The sequence below is a fragment of the Taurulus bubalis genome (genome assembly GCF_910589615.1).
Source record: "Taurulus bubalis genome assembly, chromosome: 13".
In the NCBI taxonomy this organism is placed as follows: domain Eukaryota; kingdom Metazoa; phylum Chordata; class Actinopteri; order Perciformes; family Cottidae; genus Taurulus; species Taurulus bubalis.
The window spans coordinates 17,988,950-18,009,215 of NC_136601.1; the positions used below are offsets into that span (position 1 = coordinate 17,988,950).

At 42.8% G+C, this 20,266-nt stretch overlaps 1 protein-coding gene across 1 annotated transcript; it reads left to right on the forward strand.

The window, feature by feature from the left end:
- Positions 1-7,280: 7,280 nt before the first annotated feature.
- synpo (synaptopodin) lies at positions 7,281-18,799 on the forward strand (the record flags this gene model as incomplete). The annotated part of the gene is made up of 3 exons (XM_079229062.1): positions 7,281-7,449; positions 11,784-13,858; positions 15,791-18,799. 3 exons carry the CDS (start codon positions 7,281-7,283, stop codon positions 16,883-16,885), a joined length of 3,339 nt encoding a protein of 1,112 aa, XP_079085188.1. The 3' UTR covers positions 16,886-18,799.
- Between the last annotated feature and the right edge of the window lie 1,467 nt (positions 18,800-20,266).

Here is a 20,266-nt window from a genome sequence, read left to right on the forward strand (position 1 = left end):
TTTCAAGAGTTGGCAACACTTGGCCTTTTTTTTGGATTGGATCTTTTTTAAAATCTTGATTACTCAAAGAGTCACTCAAAAAGTCACACACTCAATGTTAAGAAAAAGTATAAACGTAGTGGCATCAAAACACAATGAAAGTACTAAAAGTACTTTGAAAGAATGGTTCAGTACATTGATTTATTATTGGATCGCAATCATTGATGCATTATCAATGTAATGTTGTCGCTGGTGATGGTGGGGCTAACTTTAAACTACTTTAATTGCTGGGTAGCTTGTGAATTTCCCCTATACATCAACATCATTTATTTATTGATCATATTGTGTCTCATCAATCTGATCGACCCGTTACATAACTTAAGTTATTAAATAAATGTAGGGGACTAGACATATAAAGTAGCAGAAATTAGAACATTACAAGTACCTCAAAATTATGCTTTAGTACAATTTAGCTACTTTCCACCTCTGGGAATTAGACTGTCTCTTTTTTCTTTCTAATGAGGCCTTACAGTAGTATACATCACCAAACCACAAGTGACCACACCCTTATTCTACCAGGCTGTATTCATCTCTGCTTCAGACCACATCACCCTCTGAGGTAGTTTATGAGAACTACAGATGTCTGGTTGACTGAAAATAAACAGAGGCAGCGCTGAGCCGAGTTAGTTCTCCATACATACCGTATCCCAGAAGGTCCTTAATCAACCATATCGCTATGCAGCTGTGCGCGAGACGAGAGCTCGACTGAGTTGCGCCTCATCATTAAGGAAAATCGACCCATCAAAACATCCACAATCACGGCAAAAATTCTCTTTTTCTCCGCCTTTTTCTGTGTTTATACGAGAGCTGTGCCTTTGAACAGCCCCATGGCTGTATCCCATTACGTCCAGAGGGTAGAGCTGAGGGTTGGTATGGTGAGCGAGAAAGCAGAGAAGGGCCCTGTGCATGATTCTAATCAATTCAGGCCTCCGCCGTAGCAAACGCTCTCTAATAACTTCTGGAGATGGATCCGACTTGCGAGGGAATGCAAACCAGATCGCTTAGGAAATTCCACGACGGTCTCTTTGCACCGAAAGCCCCTCTTCTGAAGGAATGTGCTCTAACATTTCCCCTCAGCTCCCCGCTCTCCCACACACACAGCTGCCCTTCAGAGAGTCACGGGAGAAGAGCAAAGGCCGCTGGAAAGGCAGAGAAAGAGCAGTCATGGAGATAGACCACGCATATATAAACATGTCAGTGGTCGGGGCAAAGGAGCGAGCACACAGGAATGATGATGAAGAGCGGGAGATTGAGGGGGAAATAGGAATACGCCTAAATTGGGACTATAAAGAAGGAAAATACAGAGATAAGGAGAGGGTCGATCAATCTGGATGATGTGTGAGGACAAAATGATGGAAGAATACAGAGAGCGTGAGCAGGAGGAACGGGTGTTGGAGGAGGAGAGGAGGCGGTGTTGCTGCGGAGACGTTGGACAGTGATGGATTGTCCGAGCAGTTTGGCAGGACCATCTATCAGGTGAGGAATAGTTGGTGAAAAGAAAAGTTCAGATTAACATATGACATCGCAATCACCACCAACGACACCCCCAGAATTACAAAAGATGCTGGAATTATGCCATATTCGTTGAAAATTACACTTTGTGTGACCCGCTGTTTGAAAGGGTGGAGAACCACGAGCAGAGTAGCTGCACCATGATGTAAAGTTAGCTTATCCTATGTATAAAAGGAGTTAAACCCTATCAGATAGTCAAGATATATATATTTTATATTATTTATTTTACAGCCATGCAATCTCCACTGAGGATCCAAGGACCCAGCACCCACAGCCAGTCCTCGTCTCTGGAGGCTCTCAGGATTCAATATGAAAAATGTTAAAGATCAGTGAAATATATCCAAATGTTTCTCTGCAGAAAACTGCAGATCTATAAATCTTAAGTTCTGATCGTTTCTAAGCCTCAGGCACTATATGGTGAACCAGATGTTACTGACTTTTTACGACACTTGTGGGATCTTTTGAGTAAATCACAGTTTGAAGATGATATTAGCGAGGATCATAATTTTATGATTAACGTCCCTGCACAGAGGCCGCAAGTTGTGTTCGGTACAGCATGTCCATGAGTTACTGTCCGGAGAAATCTGCACACATAGCTGAAGTTTTTGGGTCTAAGCCTGTGTTTCTGTGCTTGAGTTTTATTTTTTTTAAATCAGGGCAGTGACTACCTCAACAAATTCTTGGTGGGTTTAGGGGAAACTTCGTCTGTTTGGATTTCTCTGCCCGGTGTGCATGGCGGGAAAATGGGTCCAGAAAGGAAAAGGGGGGAGGGCAGAGAGGGGCCCTCTGGTCCCTCAACATCCCTGTGTTGAATATGAAAATATATTATAACTTAATGTGTTCAGTATGCAAGCTTGAAGGAAACCATATGAAAAGATCCCAGACAAAGAGCCTTCTGTGTTCCAACTGACCCCCCTCCACCCTCATCCTTCGTCTGCTTCAATTGAGAAAGGGAGGGAGCGAAAGAGAGAGAGAGGTAAAAGGGGGAGGTGTGTGTGCAGAGTCGTAGGAACTGAAAAGGGGCAGTACACACACTCGCTGCCTCACACTGCCAGACCCACCGGAGTACAGGTGAGCAGCATGACTAAACCAACACGCACCAAACAGGAAGGAGTGCAGAATCCTGGAATTTGATCTGTCGCTGTGAAACTCTGATTGCTGCAGACTTTGTCACCTGCAGCCCATTATATTTTATCTGTCACGGGGTAAGACACTATCTTTGTTTGGAGAGGGAGAGAGAGAGTGAGGTGGGAATGCAGGGAACTGGAGCAGAGGAGGAGGGAAACTTTGAAAGTCTTTGTTTGAGTGGATGACAAACATCTGGAGCCGCTGCTTTCCCCCCTCCGTGCAGGCTGCAGGCTTGCAGAAGGGGGTTGGCTGGCTATATTAGCGCTGTGGTCACTGATATCCGAGCCTATTGTCCTGACTGTGTGAAGCCTGCTGTGTAGCCAGGTTATAGAGTTAAACTGCACTGTGTAACATTAGATGGTGTATCCAATTAAATACCTGGCTGGAGCTGTATTGACTTACATATATAAGTAATTGCTTCCTGTTAACACAACAGCTGAGGCCCATAAAATGCTTTACGGGGGGGCAACTGTAGGTTTTTTTATAGCCACATGTTACCATCAATATATTCATTAATGATACCCCTTTAGTGTGCTGTGACAAAAGATGCTTTGAAACTGCAGCACAAGTCGTTTTGTCAAATGTCTCACGGCGACGGGAAGAACAATGCTAAAAGTCAGCACCACTTATCAAATAATTCCTGCAGTATTGATATTGTTTGCACACATCTTACATATTTAAAAGTGCTTGTACTTTCTTTCCTTTGATGTCTAACAGTTTTCAGTTTATGACGGACTGTTTTAGAAGCTCTCCCCCCCTCATCTCTTGGCACCAGATCATACACACTTACTTCAAGTATTTATCTTTGCCTCTTGAAGTTCTCCACCTGTGACTCCGCAAGGAAAAAAGTTTTCCTCTGCATGATTTATGACAGCACTTTGTAAGATTCCTAAAAGAGGAAAGGGAAACAGAGAGACAGAGACATTTGTAGACTTTTATTGGAGTCTGCGTCTTGCATTGTGTTAGATGTCAGTCATCAGCCAGCGCAAGCTGAGGCATGTTGACTATCACAGCTTCCTGAGGAATTATGAACCTGGAATGTCAATTTCGGAGCACTACCCAAAATTATTTTGGAGTGCTGTGAGGCCCCTTGAATGGTTCTTTGTCTGAGCAGGCGCGAGAGAGAGCAAAGGGCCCTGCTAAAGCCTTCAGCATTTACGGCTGAATTATTTTTGCTTGCCAAACTGTAAGGGATCCAGGCAAAAAGGAAAGCGATAACGACACACAGCAGCTCTGCCCCAAAGGGATTCAATCAAAAGGCTTTCCAGTCAATGCCGTGACCAGATGTCTCATTAAAAGCTAGGTAACTGATAGACTGATAGAGGTGGAATGCAAGATCACCTGACATCCACACATCTCACATACCTCAACACATGTGCGTCCAGAGCAACTGACGATGCACAGATGCCATACCTGAGGTTAAAATGCATGCAGTATGTGAGTTATTAGGTGGCTTACATGCTGTCTACATGCTGGCTATTGATGCAGACGTCTAACAAATGTACAAGACACTGTCCATGAGAGACAAATGATTGCAGTTTGTACGGCTGCCAAAGACATTTCCTTTGAGCGAGGCATAACGCAGAGAGTGGTGGGATATTTGGCGTTAGCGTACGGATCCATCATATATGTCGACTGCGATTACACACTAAAGTGGCCAACGGGCCAGACTGGAAAAGATAACCATGGCTCTAATCATGGAGGTCAATGCGTGACACAGGAAACCTGTGCGAGGGTGGGAGCGGAGCTGAACAGGAGGACGCCGTGAAATGCCTTGTGAACTTCAAGGCAATTGGACGGTAGATTGTGGATTTCAGGAGTCCATATGTCTGTGTGTGTGTTTTATTTTTACCGAAGGCTCCATCTCTGCCACATATGTTCTTTTTTTGGGAGTTAATAAATGTTTGCAGACTGGGTCAAAGAGAAGCAATCAAAACATGTTTCAACCAGACATGCGCTCACCTCCATTCTCATTGCGTACAGCAAACATGACATCTTGGAACCACAAAGATAACTTTGAATAAAAGAAATGTAGCAAGATGAGGTGCTAATTTGAAAAGACAATGTCAGTCTCCAAATGAGATCCAGATAGAACATAACACTTCTCTGGGAATCAAAGAGCTGTTGTCATTGTGTCTAAACAATACAGGCCTTCATCTCTTCTCACTTGACACGATCACGCCAGTAAACGAAAAGGATTTTTCTTTCTTTTGCAGGGAGGCGGGGTAGTGTTTTGTTTGGGTTGATTGTATTCTGGAGACAAGGAGCCGTCCTCCCACTGACTGTCGTGACTCAGCTGTCATGTCAGAGGGATGTGTCTCCACAACGCACAATCTTCAAGGGATGCAAACAAGTTAATGGTGCTTGCACACCTTCAAAAGATGAATGCAAGCGTGGCTTCTATGCCTCGAAGGAATTTCAGAAGTAATGATTTTCTGTATAGCTCTCTGCACAGACCTCCCACTCCTGGGTGTTACAGCGGTGACTCACAAGCAAACACAAATGCTATCGGGATCAGCTTCAAGGAGAGGCAAGTCTGATCATGGAAAAGGATGTGCGCACATTGGTTTATCATTACAAACGTTGTTAGTGGGTGCCATTAACTTTGAAGTGGGAACATGACACTGTGGATCTAATTAAATGCTTTTTCCGATAAGAGGGAGGGATGAAATAGATCTCACTGTTGGATATAAAAATCTTTATGTCTTTACATAGATATCTTTAATGCCATTCACTTTCTCACCGTTATGCATTACACATCACAGAACCCGATAAAGAGACAAAGCTCATTTTTTGACAGGTTTAATACACATTTCCGACCTTAAAGCCAAAGTGAATTATGACCTTCTTCCGTCTTTGGAGACAACACTGTGAGTTCAGACTTTTATAAAGGCGTCTCCTCATTTCCTTTTCCACCCTATTAGCCTGACTGCAGTTCAAAGTCAGAGGGCTGATCTTTATCTTTGAAGACAGAGAAAGAGAATTGGACTTTCATTGTGTCAAAAATGGACAAAAATGGAGATTTTTGGAAGCAAACCAGTGTTCATTAAAAGTATTAGATGAGCCAAACTGAGTATATTAAAGTGTTGTTGAAGCCTTTTTTTCCTTTCGCTTTGTCACCCACTCCAATTTGTAAAATCTGCAGACTCAGGTCTTTTGGATCGCTTACATAGTTTATATCCTGGCATTGGGTTGAAACTCGTGCCATTACAGAAAGGGCAGCGAGGGAATATCGTGTAGGATTCTTGTTCCTGCTGTTTGCCAAAGCTGCGGTTTGTTTGTGAGTAGACGCAACATCCAGCTTTTGTCTTTACAAATGTCACATTTAAATGTCACAATTGACGAAAGGTTTGCATAACTGAATCCTAATCTGTATATTTCTCTTTCTTGCAGGTGGTTCTGGACAGAAAATGGACTCAGTGAGGAATACTGGATAAAGAACAGCCACCTTTTGATTTATTTATCTACAACTGAAGCTTTGTCTGCCAGACTAAAACAGTGTTTCACAAACTGGATGAACATCAGAACACAGACATCAAATCTTTTTTACTAGCAGAAAAAAAAGAAGAAAGAAAATCCGAATGGAGCAGCCTCCAACCACAAAATTACTGCATTCATGACAAATTCTTAGCTCGAGTGCGCTGATGCATTTCAGTATTAATCAAAACTACCACCAGAAGAAATGAGAACTTTCCCTCTCAATTGTGGTTTTGTGAATAAACAAAACAACAATTGATTATCCTACTTTCAGAGACTGAGTCTGGCTTTAATGTATAAGAAATAACACAGAGCACCAGAATAAAGCATCTTTAATTCAATACATTGGAGCTCTGAATACAAAGCCGTCTCTGGAATGACCTTTCCAGAGTAAAATGTTATTCCTCACATGCACCTAACAGCAGGAAGCTGCCGCATACACAGTTCCCCTTCACGTCACTGTGGAGTTATGAACTCCAAGATAAAGGGCAGATCCTTTTCTCCCAAAGAAAAATAATCTGCGAGCTGGAGATTGGGATGCAGACGAAAAGCATGTTTTGGTGACCGAAATAGCAGAGGAGGAAGAGCAACGTCTGGGAAAGAAGAACAAGGAGTATTAGAGAAATGCAAATAGAGAAGACTGGACTGTTTCTCCGCCCTCAGCCAGAATTTCAGCAGAGCACAACAAACTTGTGCAATTTTCGTGGCAGTTGTCCATGGGAACTCATCCAAGGCACATCGGAGCTGACCCTCCTGGGAGGTCCTGTTAGTTCGAGAATAATACTTCATGAAGACCAAAGTAAGAGCACACTTTTTCCGTCAACTTCGGGCTGACTACAGGACAACATGTGGAAGGATTATTGCTGAAAGGGGAGCCACGACTGGAAGCAGCAACTTGGAAAGCTGAGCTACTCCTTTCCTTGTCCCTTTTTGTGTGTTTTCTTCGATTTCCAATCATATTCACTGCCTGCCAGTGAGGACTAAAACTTCCATCTTCCAACTGCACCGACAGTTTCCTCTTATCAGAGAAGAAGATTGAGCTGACTGGAACTGAACGCTCACATATCTCCCTGTCGAGGGCTTTTGTTTCTGCTGCAAGCAGAAGCATTTTACTTTGAGTAGCGATGGAAATGGAGAAGGTACATACGTCTATCAGGAGGGGCGTGAGCTGGAGTCCGGGAGGAATGAGAAAACCTCTCCAGGCAACACACAACACACACACTCCTGGGACAGAGTGCGATGCATCATGGGAAACGGCAGGATTCAACAAAGAACAGATGAGCCGGAAAACAAGTAAGTGTTTGTTTATCTGGCATTTGCTGTCCTTATTTGGGGAGCCAGAGCAGCAGAAATAAAGGGTATTGTTACTCTGTTACTTCAGAACACAGAAATGTAGTTGTAAATACGTTTGCACTGGGTTGTTTGTAGCGTTGCCTGAATGCTACAGTGAGGCTTTAACTGTAGTATATCATCATATCAGAAGACCTATAACTGAGGGGAGTACATACTAGATAGCAAATAGAGAAAACAGGCAGCCCTGCCTCCTCAGTGCAACTTGACACAGTGACGCTCTCCATGAAACATCTGTTTCCATGCCTTAAAAACACAAGCTACCCCAACAGCAATGGAAATGCAATCATGCATCATTGCTATAAGCCGGTCTGAATATAAAACACAGCCACTGACAATATCGGGCTAACTTGAGGCAAAAGCTGTTCGGAAACTTCTTCAGACTTTTCTTTTTACATCTGTCAAACCCCAGTAAGTAAGAAAAAAGACGAGTTCACGCTCTATAAATACACCAACAACATTCTGTCGTTAAATGGAAAAACACTGAAACAATACTTGGCTGGAAAGCTGAATAATTACCTCTGGGCTATGACAAGTCTGTCAGATGTAGTTTTCAAAGACAGTGAAAAGACATTGTGCTGTGAGGAAGTTTAACAGGAAGGTCATGGCAATTAGATAACTGTCCCTGATATATATCTATAGCCTCTGCACCTCCAATATGGTTCCTATCACTCAATACTCACTAATTAGTTTCCTCACATGGAGCACACGCCACCAAAAACAACACAGACGCACAGTTAATAGTAGACTACCCCTCTGCAGAGACTTTCCGTAACACACAGAAGAAACAGTATGAGCAGCAGAGCTTGGCCTTTTATTCCCCCCACGGGATCCACTGAGAGTTTAAGTCACATTCAGTCGGGGAAGATCCCAGGACCCCTGTTAATCCTCGTCTTTCCATACCGCTTCACACATCACCCACGGGGGCCGGTGCTGTCATCCCACTCACCCCATAGCCATCGCCCGGAGAAAGATAACATCCGACAGGGTAATCTGACCTTTGATACACAAATGCAGGGTTGGCCCCCTGATTTAAATCCTCCGGCTGTGGGGGCAGTCTGCTCTCACCCACGCAGGGATTGAGGGGCAGTGGCCGAGAGCAGACGGGTGAGTTATAGGAGAAGGGAGGTGTAAGCAGAGAGATGTGGAGGCTCTTGCATCATTGCCGAGGGCTGAGCTGTGTCTCTGCTGGAGGACAGGAAATTCCTATGCTGCCCTTGCAGGTTGGAGCTTAGGGCCCGGTGGGTTCAGGGAGGGCAGACACTCGGCTGGGGGGGACTGCACAATGAACACACACTTACATGGTGATATCAGACAGACATGGAGGGCAGCAGAGGTCAGGTGCTGGCTCTCTGGAGTCTCAGTGATCTAATCCATGCACACATTGTATCGCTGGTATCCCTTTCCACTTCAAAGACCGCAACAAGGGTCAGACACTTCCCTGCCATCACAGGGCATTAGACAGAGATAAGCCGCTCAATGCTCGCAATTGATTGGATACCTCTCCAGAACTGTCAAAACAAAGTGCAGTCTATGGGCAACTGCTAAAACATCAGTGCGTTCGCAACAGAAGCCCCAAGCTCTTTTTTCCCTCTCAGAGGCATGTCTCTGTTTTTATAATTAGCAGAAAGCCCCGGAGGTGGGTGGTTGATTTGAAAAAGTGAAACAGGGCTGGAGGCTGAATGACAGGCAGCACAGCCTCCAGCTACGGACCACCTCCCTCCCCGTCTGCCCGTCTGTGAGCCGGAGTGCGGAGGAAGAGAAATCTGATCCCGTGTCTCGCTACAGAAAGGGGGTGTGAATCTATCAGACGCAGTTAAATTGAAAACTCTTGTGGAAGTACAACAAAACAGCGGAGCTCTGAATTTGAACATGAGAAAGGTAAGGGATCAGGCACTAAATTGGATCCAGCAAGATATATTCAACTTTCGGTTTACTTCAGGATACAGCAACCCGAGGAACAACTTGTGATTGGCTGCGTTGTGGAGAAATAGGACTTGTTAGAAGCAGCGTGTTGTTTTAGTGACTAGGCATCGGCTACCGTCTCTACACTTTAGGGGATTTTCCCCCTCATAAATCAACAAGTTATAACCAAAGTCCATTTCACTTTTCTAATCTGTTCCTTGTGCTATCTGTTATATACGATGTAATTTAAAAAGAACATCAGATTAATCTCCGTTTAATAGTTACATATTAACATATTTATTATTTTACATTACATATTACTGGAAATTCCATGACTACGTGGTTGGTGTCATTTAATCAAATAATATCAACGTTTTTTACACATTACTATCAAAATCACTGAAAGACAGGAAACAAAAAGTCAACATTTAATAAGGAGTATCACTTTTTTGAGGTCATTATTTGAGGCTGCTTGATGACCAGTCTGGCTCCCACTAGAGGTAGATGTTAACAGTGAGGGGTCTCTTCATTTCAAGCCTCACTGCTCTGACTCTGGTGTATCCAGGTGGCCCTGGATTAGAACAAAATGAAATACCTAATAAAAATGGGAGCTGTGGCAGTATCTCCACCCATATTGATAAAAAGCGCTGAGTATCCAGTAATTACCTGTGTGGTAGGTTCTCTGCTGCAGTCTATAAAGAAAGGTGATTTATGCTCATGCCAATTGCAGTGAGAGGACTGCTTGTTTAAAGGGCTGTGTGATCACGCTTTCATCTGCATTGTATTGCTGACATAAATATGTGAGGTGGTTGATATATCTCCTTTTAATAGTGTCACGTTCTCTTTTCATCTGTCAGTGAGGTTGAGGGATTTACCATAGTTGATGCTGACATTGATGTATTTCCTTGCAGACATAACTACCGTCATCATCAAAGGGTGTAATTGTGTGCATCAAAATGCACTGCAAATGTTCATCATTCAAATTGCCTCTATAATTCCTCTTTATATATTGAAATAATAATAAAATAAACGTATGCTATTGAACTTTACATGGATTCTTGTAAAAGGAACTCATGGCTTACCTGCAAAGAGTTAAATCAATTACTGTGAGGGCAGACGGAAAGTCTGTAAAATCAATGACAGACGCATTATACTCGTTTTTGCTGGGGGACGGATCATGTTAGACTTATTCTCTGTGCCAGGAAAAACTGCATGTAGAATTTGCTCTGTAGGAAAGCTTTGCAAGTGATTGATTTACGCATAATTGCTGTGATTGGCACATTGATTAGATCAAATAATGTAGCTGTCTGGATCCGTCACCTTATTAAATGAAGAGACAGTCTACGGCTGTACCAGTGAGACGTTGAATATCTCCCACCAGTCAGCGTTACATAAATTAGACGAATAACGGGTGTCACCACAACCCGTTATTCTCCTTTAAAATGTCCATCAGAGAATCTATAACTGATGGTTTTTATTCTGAAATGCAGCTTTGATTTTACTCTGGTGAACTATAAAACGTGCAGTCACTATATTTAAGATGGGAACACTTGATTGTAAAGTATGTTTATAGACAGAAGTCTAAATATGTCATTTTTGGGAGCCGTTGATTGTAAAAATGGTCTATTAAGGCTCTGAGCAGCGGTATTGCTCAAATGAACTACAGAGAGAAACCAAAGGCATGTTGGAAGCTCAGGCAGGGAGTTTTCTGAGCGGTGGAGGAATGCTCAGGGAGGGACTGCTGCAGATGGCAGAGGAAATAGCTCCACTGCTTGCTGGAGTTCTTAAGCTTAAAAAACAAACCATAAATTGTAACATAGACATATTTTCAAGGCAATCAGCAAACTTGCAACATCAGTGTAAATCAGGATTGACAACAACTTCTTTAGTACTGAGGGACATTTTGACGATTTTATTATTTTTTTATTAACTTTAGTCAAAAGCTTATTAAAATGTTTCCTCTGCCTACGTCTGTTCTTTGTCTAAAGCTCCACTCTGCTGAGTCAAGTGTCCGCAAAGCCTTTTTTCTTGCTGGATTGGTGGTAATCAAAAGGGCTGTAAAGCACAATCAAAACCATATGTTGCAGGAACAATTATGTGGGTTTTTAAAGAGAATATTTAATCTCAGACTTGTTAAAAATTTGTCCTTGCTGTTTCTCTCTGTTATGTACATAAAAGCGGTTTGGTGAGTTTTAATTAGATGTTGAGGGACTTGTCTTTGTTTGAACACTGAACAGTAAATGCAGCACATTGCTAAGTCTCCCCCATTTAGGGTCTCTTTTATCGTTAATCAAACATCTCTGTTGTGAAAAAAAAGACAGAATTGTGTTGTCTCTTATTGATCAGGCTATTCGCTGTCTCTTTCACTCCAGATCTGACCAGGAGTGCCAGTTTATCAGAGAAGGAGCTGAAGGAGGCTCGTGTCCGGAGTCAGATCATCGCTGCTCAGCTCACCGTCCCTTCCAACTCCAGCTCCAGAGGCGTGCAGCTCTTCAACCGGCGCAAACAGAGGGTCAGCGCCTTCACGCTCGAAAGCAGTGGAGAGGGGTCAGGGACGGACAGAGCTGAGAATGTAAAAACAGACCCTTCATCTAACAAACTAACATGGGCAGAGAGGAGCACTGAAGAAAAGGATAGAGACCTGAACTTTAAGAACAGCGCTACCAAGCCACTCTCGTCACTACCTGGGAGGGTCCATTCAGGAGGTGATATCATAGAGGAACCAGGTCAGGATTTTCAGAAGGGAGACTACATGGAGGACATTGTTATCCAAGAGAGACATTTCCTCCCTGTCAAGGAGGAGCAGGAGGAAGAGGAAGAGGCAAGAGATAAAATCCATGAGGACAAAGTCAAGGATGAGATTCCCCCTGGAAGTAATAATACTGATCCAGTTCTGATGAGACATGATGAAGGGGAGGCAGACACTCATTGGGGCCACAGAGGGCCAGCTCCCCCTGGAAAGCTTCATAATGGCTCCCAGAGTACCTCTGGAACTGAGAGGGTTTCTGTGCCCACATCCAAGCAGACAAACACCATCATCAATCGAACTGCCAGGCCCTTTTTCTCGCCGCTGACAGTGCAGTCCCCAGAGGCGGTCAGCCCTGTCATGGAAATTCCCCCTCCTCCATCCTATGCCACTCCTCCTCTCCCTGCTATCTCTGCCCCTCAACCATTGGCGTTCTCACCTCCACCTCCGCCTCCGTCATATCCCACACCCCCTCTACCGGCCTTTACAAACCAACCTCCGCAGACCTACTACTCCAGTCCACCTCCAATGTCTCCTTTTATGTCTCCTTCCTTTAATACAGCACCCCAGTTCCCCATGTCTTCTGTGTCTCAGTACCCACCCATGCCTCATTATGGCCCTCCCACAGCCCCGAGGCCCTCCACCTTTGTTCCTCAGCCTGCTGGAGAGAGGAAGCCGATAACACAGATCAAAACAGGAATACTTGAGGAGGGTGCTGCTAGAAGGGGAAATCGGAAGTCAATGTTCACATTCAAAGAGAAGACAGTTGTAGCTCCGAACCCTGAGCTGCTCTCTCTGGTGCAAGGGGTGGATGAAAGGAAGAAGCATGGGAATAGACCTGTGCCTGAGCCGGCATCCGAAGAAGAGTTGCTAGCACTAGGGGCAGAGGCCTCCAACTTCCTCGCCAAGGAAGAGAACAGGGCCGAGGAGGCGAGAGCTCCTGAGTGGGCGTCCTGCCTCAAGACCTCCAGGACACGTCCAAGGGAAGAGCACCAGCCAGAGCAGACCCTCACCAATGTATCCGGAAAGGGGGCTGAGCTATTTGTCAAGCGTCAGTCCAGGATGGAGAAATACGTCGTTGAGAAGCAAAATGCAGGACAAATTAGGTCTCCTTCTCCCACGATGTCTCTGCCGCCATCTTGGGTGTACCCATCAAACATGCCCGGCAGGGTCAAGGCTATTGCTAAAAACTCTGACATGAGTGCTCAGCTTTCACAAAACCTAAAAGACCAACAAGCAGTCAAGCAAAAACCGAGGCCAAAAGCTGCAGCACCAGAGCCAATTCCAGAGGCCCCTCCTTTGGAAAATGGTTGCTCCCAGATAGAGATGGACTTGTCAAGGCACAAGCCCTACCAGCTTCCCTCTTCCCTCTTCATCCTCAACCCAGTCAAGGACCCCATTAGTACCCTACCCAGAGGAGCACCCCAGTCCAAGAACCTGATATCTTCCCAGTCTTTCTCTAGAAAGGCTTCCTTACCCAATAACCCTTCTTCTCACTTCAGTGGCCAGCCTATGTCTCCACAGCTGCCTCTCAGCCCCACAGGAGGACGAGCGGAATATCGGCCAGATCCGGCCCATGGGGAGCCGAGGACCAGCTTTTCTATGGCGGCTTTTTCTCCAGAGCGAGTGTCCTCTCCTCGGTCGGGGATCCAGGCACCAAGGCCCATGTTTTCTGCCAAGAAGGCAGGGATTGTGCCACAGGTGTGGAGACCCTCTCTGTACCATTTTTAGAAAATGTGTTTAACTCTGAGTGATGATTGGAAAACAGAAGCTGTTTTCAGTAGGGCTAAATTTGACAGTTTACTGCACTCTTTTGCTCAACTCGTGCCTTCTTCTAGTTCTATCTCTTGTATTGTAGGTATGCAATGCTGTGGAATATTGTTATGTGTATCACATGTGACAGAAAGCAATTGATGTATAAGAAACACAATAATAATTGCAATAAGGACCTTGTCCCTTCCTAACAAAATGATCTACATGATTACACCTTAATTATTCAGTGAATGTATACTTATATTTTTTATACTGTAAGAAACAGATAAACAGCAGTAATTACTCTTAAAATAAAAATGTGTTTTGATATAATCACATAAATTCCAGCACGTTAGCCTTAAAATACATCCATTTTCAGTAAGTTTTAAAATGTGATGATAAACAACCTCACACTTTTTCCACTTTGCCTCCCAATTCTGTGGGCACGAGGGGATGCTGCTCCACAAAGCACTTTAACAGATGGTCTGGCATCTGCTTATGATCTATGATTTGCAATTTAATGCTACTCACTGACATGAAAGTTGCAGCTAAATAACTCCTTTTATGTCTTTATGTCTTCAGGATAATTTACTTTGCTTTCCAGCATTTTCTACATAAATATATGTTGTGTACTTGGATTCTTTGATGCTTCAAACTACAGGCTGCATACTAATTTGCATCACGGACCTACATAATATGCATTGTTTTCGTGACTTAAAGCAGTAATTCCGAAGGTATTTTTTCACAGGACATCATAAATCACTGTTGTTTTAGGACTACAGGGTTTATGTTTGTTTCTTTTCATAGACTTTGATTCACTGCTCTCTTCTGCTCTTATCCTGTCTGAGATGATTGATTTGTGTGTGTTAGAGTCTTTCCTTCTCTGATTAAAACTTTATTCTAACACTCTGCTGTGACCTCTTTTTCCTTTTTCTCATTTCCTGACTTCCCGGCTTCTTTTAACCATTAATTTCACTGTTTACTGTTTGTTATTTCACTTTCCTTCCTTTCTTCCAATCACTGCAATCACCTCAACACACTAATACATGTTATGCCTCTGTTAAATGGATGATTTGCTCCATGAGACAGATCTATCTTGGAACATAGTATGTGTGATTAAATTAAAATAGTCATTTCAGCTTGCAATTGCAAGATAATTTACACTTTAATAAGAACATGAACACACTTTTATGTGTGTTCATGTTCAAACCTGCCCCGGCTGTTGTTGTTGTTGTTGTTGTTGTTGTTGTTGTTGGTCTTCAGACAAATGGTTTGATCTTTGACTTTTTTTCTTTCACTGATGCCTTTGACTTTTTAGATGTGACCAGTAACGTTAATCTTAAAAGACCATAACGTCTCAGGACTCCTGGCATATTGTTATCACTAGTGGAGATAGTTTTCTCTTAATTATTATATGCATAAGATGGAATGCTACTCTTGCTTTAGCCGAGTAACTTCATATCCCCGTAAAGGGTAGCCACCTCAGGACGGCCAGATGACAGTAACCTGAGAGAGACACTAAAGACCGGGCGTATGTGTGCTGGCAGCCAGGCTTATTGAAGAAGAAGGGATACACAGAGATTACCTAAATGCCACTTGGGCTGAGACTTAACACATAGATACTATTGTACCAAAACAAAATCACTTGGTATAATTAAAATGTGTCTTATTGAATAGGGTTATCGTCTGTTTCCCTGTATAATATTGGTCTTTTGTAAGTTTATGCAGAACAAAACATCTTGTCAAGGTAAAATCAAAACCTTAGAATTAACATAATGAAGGCATTTATTTATTATACATTATACTAACTTTTCTATTATTTTGCAAGCTGTATTTTTAATGTATGTTTCCAAGAGTCTAAAATACATTATTTGTCAACAGACACCAAAAGATTCCTTTCCAGTGGAAACCCCCAGTGAGAGGGCCACGCCAACCAGGACGCCCAGCCTCACTAGACGTCTCAGCAGCCCAGAGGGCCCCGCCGCTGGGACCTGGACTCCCAGCCTCCAAACTAATCGGCCCTCCACCACCATCTTTAGCCGCTCAGTTACCTCCCCTGTATCCTCTTCCAGGGGTACAAGATGCCAATCCCCTATGGCGAGTCAGCATATCCATTTATCCCCAGTTACCTCCACTACAACAGCCAGACCCTCTCACACATCTACAGCCACCTCTCCACGCTCTCCTCCTTGGGGCTCAAGATGTCAATCCCCGATGGTGAGCCAGAATACTCAGTCCTCCAGCATCTCCTCCAATCCTGGTTTCAGACCATCCCAAACGTCTACGACTACTTCCCCTCGTTCTCCTTGGGGTTCAAGATGCCAGTCCCCAATGGTAAACCAGCATACCCAGTCTTCCACCATTTCCTTTGTTCCCGCTTCCAGACCAACCCAAACATATACAGCCACATCTCCTGTCTCTCCTCCTTGGGGCTCACGTTCCCAGTCTCCTGCCCTCTCTCAGACCAGTTTATCCTTCCAGGCCACTAAACCTCTGTACACATCCTCGGTCACCTCTCCCGTTCCCCCGCCCAAAGACAGTCGCTGCATGTCCCCCATTGCTAATAACCCAGACTCTAAAGCCAACCACCGCCTCCTGGCTAAGAACATCATCAATGCAGCCAAACGTAAAAACAGCCCCTCCCCTGGAGCACTGAGCGGTCACAGCCTGCCCATCTCACCTCTGGGAAATTCCCACCATGGCTACGACTGTCACAGACCACCCATCAGCCCGTTCCAGTCACGGGCATTTGGTGCCCAGTCCCCTACATTCACGAGCCCTCCTCCAACCCCAACGCAGAGGATCTGCTCCCCTGTGAGGCTCTACAACACTCGCTCCCTCACCGACTCTGATGCCTCTGTTGAGTCGGAAGACTCGGGCCTCCGATCGCCTGGCTCGCACTCCTACAACACCTGTCCCCGCGGCTGGGGCAGTAGCCTGAGGGTGAAGAGAAGCACCGTCTCCACGGACCTGTGAGGGTGTTACAGGAAGGCAATCAAAGCAGGATTTCAGTTTTCATAGACTTTGTGGACATTGGATCAACCAGTTAAAGAGTTTCTGATGGCATTTCATGAGATCAAGAGATGCCTTTCTGTAACTTTGAATACTGATCCTGGACAATGGTACATGTTGTATCAAGGTAGTAATAGTATTTTATATGACTCACATTCATAGTAAGGACTGACAAGAACAAGCTGTTATATAATGCAGTTGCTGTGGCTTGTACGCTTTCTTAATACCAAAAAAACTCAACATACAGTAGCCAAAGATATTTGAATTCCCTTCAGTTAACGTTATACTTTCTACACCTGCGCAACAAACATACACCACTGTTCAAGTTAAATGGTGTTTAAGTTAATCTGTTTTCAATGTTGTCAGTGAATAATAATGGTGTTTTCTGGTCTGATGCAAGTCAAAATGGGAAGAGACTTTAAAAGTAGGGTATAGAAGAGACATATTGAATGAGTAATGTGTAAATATATAGCTCATTGGACTGTACAGTATGTTGTTTAAGGCATTCTCATTGCATTAATAAAGGATGACATTTACCTATACAGTAAATAATGATTTTGATTATTCTGGGTAAAATGAGTTTCCATAATCTTTCCATGACAGAAGCACAGTGGTAGGTGGGACACATGCTATTCACATTATCATACAGGGTCACAGTATTCACCAAAGTTTATTATCCATTTTAATCCATTTGAAATAAATCATGTGCATAATTATATCAGTGCAATAATCAAAACAATAAACTGCATTTGTTACGTATGTTATATGTTGCTATATGTACTGCATTTGCTAAAATGAATGTAAACTGTACTGACAGATTGACAGAGAATGATGAAGGGATGAGGGGATGAGGAGATGAGGGGATGAGGAGATGAGGAGATGAGGAGATGAATAGTTAAGTGGAGGTTGGATGAGGCATTGACGCACCTGTTCAATCAAACACTGTTTCCATGATTCAGGATGAGATTTCAAAGGTTTTTTTGCTCATGTTTAAACATTGCTGATGAACAATACAATGAACAAATATTAGCTGTCAACATGCAAATGTAATGGAATATTGATTGTAATATTCATATCGGAGATTGATGTTTGTATGCCTATGTTTTTTTGCTTTAACAGACCATCTGTAATGAAACAAATGAACATATTTTGTGCCTATACTTCTTGTACAAAGTGGCTGTTTGGTTGGGTGAGGTTCAGAAGCAAATGTCAGAGAAGGTACAACCAAACGTTGTTAAAAAAAAGAAGGTTAGACGTATGTTGTATGTTGTGTCACAATAATCTAAGTGCTTGTGAGAAAAGGATAAGAGCAATGGGTTGTATTTTAAATGCATACATATCTCTTTTTAATACATTCTCTTTGACTCCGGAAGTTTCTTTTTTATACTTGATTTGCACTTATGTTCATTCCATTTTAATGACTCAATTGGCATTGTTTAAAAACTTGATTTGCACAAATGTGTCATTCAAAAATAGAACCAGCAAATAAATAACAATGAGAACATTCTTGCGCGAATAAATATGTTTACATGATGGTGGCAATTATAGCTGTAAACCCAGAACTGAACCAGCACACACAACAGACCATTCCTTCACTCCCTGACATGAAGGTTAAACGCATAAGCACATTTCTAAATATTCACTTCTGTGTGTGTCTTTTGAGTGACAGGGACACCTGCTACACGATGACCTGGCTCCTTCAGCAGGATTACGTTTATTACTGTCATGTATTGGTGTCAACCTGGGTCACCTCTGGGCAAACTAAACACCGCTGACACCCTCAAACACCCAAAATACTCATTGCCCTGTTAATTACTTTTTCTTTTGCGAGATGGAGAGTATTTTTTTTTTTTTTTTTCAACACAGCATTTTTTTCTCTCATTTCAAAGCTGTATGATATCTGAAAATCAATGCATAATAAAAAATTAACTGAAAAATGTATTGTCCTTGTAAGCTTTGTATGTATTTCATAACACCTTGGATTCAAAACTCTGGTAAATTATTATTATTATTACTACTGGAGTAGTAATTTCCTTTTCTAAATACAGTACCAAAATGAAGCATTATGTCGTTCATCTCATGGCATGCGCACCATTTCATATACAACACATTTCTCTACACAGCTATACTGTTGAATTAGTCTTTTGCTCATCAAATTAATTCATCCCGATTGTACACAAGGAGCAAATCAAATAATTTAGGACTGCAGTAGATATAGGACCGCAGTTATCCTGTACAGAGCCACTCACACGAGGATTCCTATTTCATCTGGTCCTTACATAACCCTGTCATGCACTTCAACAGCCCCTCAATTAAAACTGTCTGGTAGTGGAATTAATATATTGTAATGCAGTTTAGTAGTTGGAGTGAGATGTTCTAAATTATCTATTTTCAGTCACTTTGACAAATACCACTACAAACATCTTTGATTTATTTAGCTACACCATAATTACTAGATGACTTACATATGTAACGGATCACCCACCACATTTGAGGACATATTTATTTGGTTTTATGCTTCACTGTCAGTGCAACATACCACACATCTGAGGTAAAGTGGCTGCAATGTCCCATACAGCAACTCCCCAGGGTGAAAAGAAAACTAAATTCACATTTATCACAGGTTCATAGACTGCCATCTGTAGGACTCCAGACAGAAGTTCAAATGAGGCAACACCGTTTGACCGGATTGTGTACATGCAACCGTTTCTCAAAATAAACATTTTATATATTCTCTCATGGTCTCTATTTCTTACAATAATGCATCATAGTATTAAAAATGAAGCCACATAATACAACGACAAAAATTGAAGATACGATTTCACTCCTTGTCAAAGGTGATGGAGTGTCATTCCAAACAGAGATTTTAACATTGTGTAGCAGCAGGGAATAACTAAATGCAGTCTGGATGCTCACACACCGTGATTACAATTATGTGATTCTGGCACAGTCGATTTGTTGGGGTGTAAGGTGATATCTCAGTGTTAGATATCACAGGTTTCATTTAAGTCAAAAAGGGAAAGGCTTGCAAAAGAACTGCAAATACAGTGACATGTAGTCAGCAGCTGCACAACAGGTTGAGGAGCTTGTGTTCACAAGCTGAGCAGTTTCATCTCACAACTCCTCTCTTTTCCATCTCTTTTTCAATATATGTATTTACTGTGTTGCAAAATATGAATGAGTATAGTATAGAAATATATTGCGATATGACTAATTTGCTGTGGATGGGGAAATGAACAACAAGGTTGGTCTATGAACCGTGTAATTGAAATACTATTGTTGATTACTTCCCCCCTCTATTTTGCATTGATTAAATTATAAAACTTTGCGATCCCTGCTGCACCA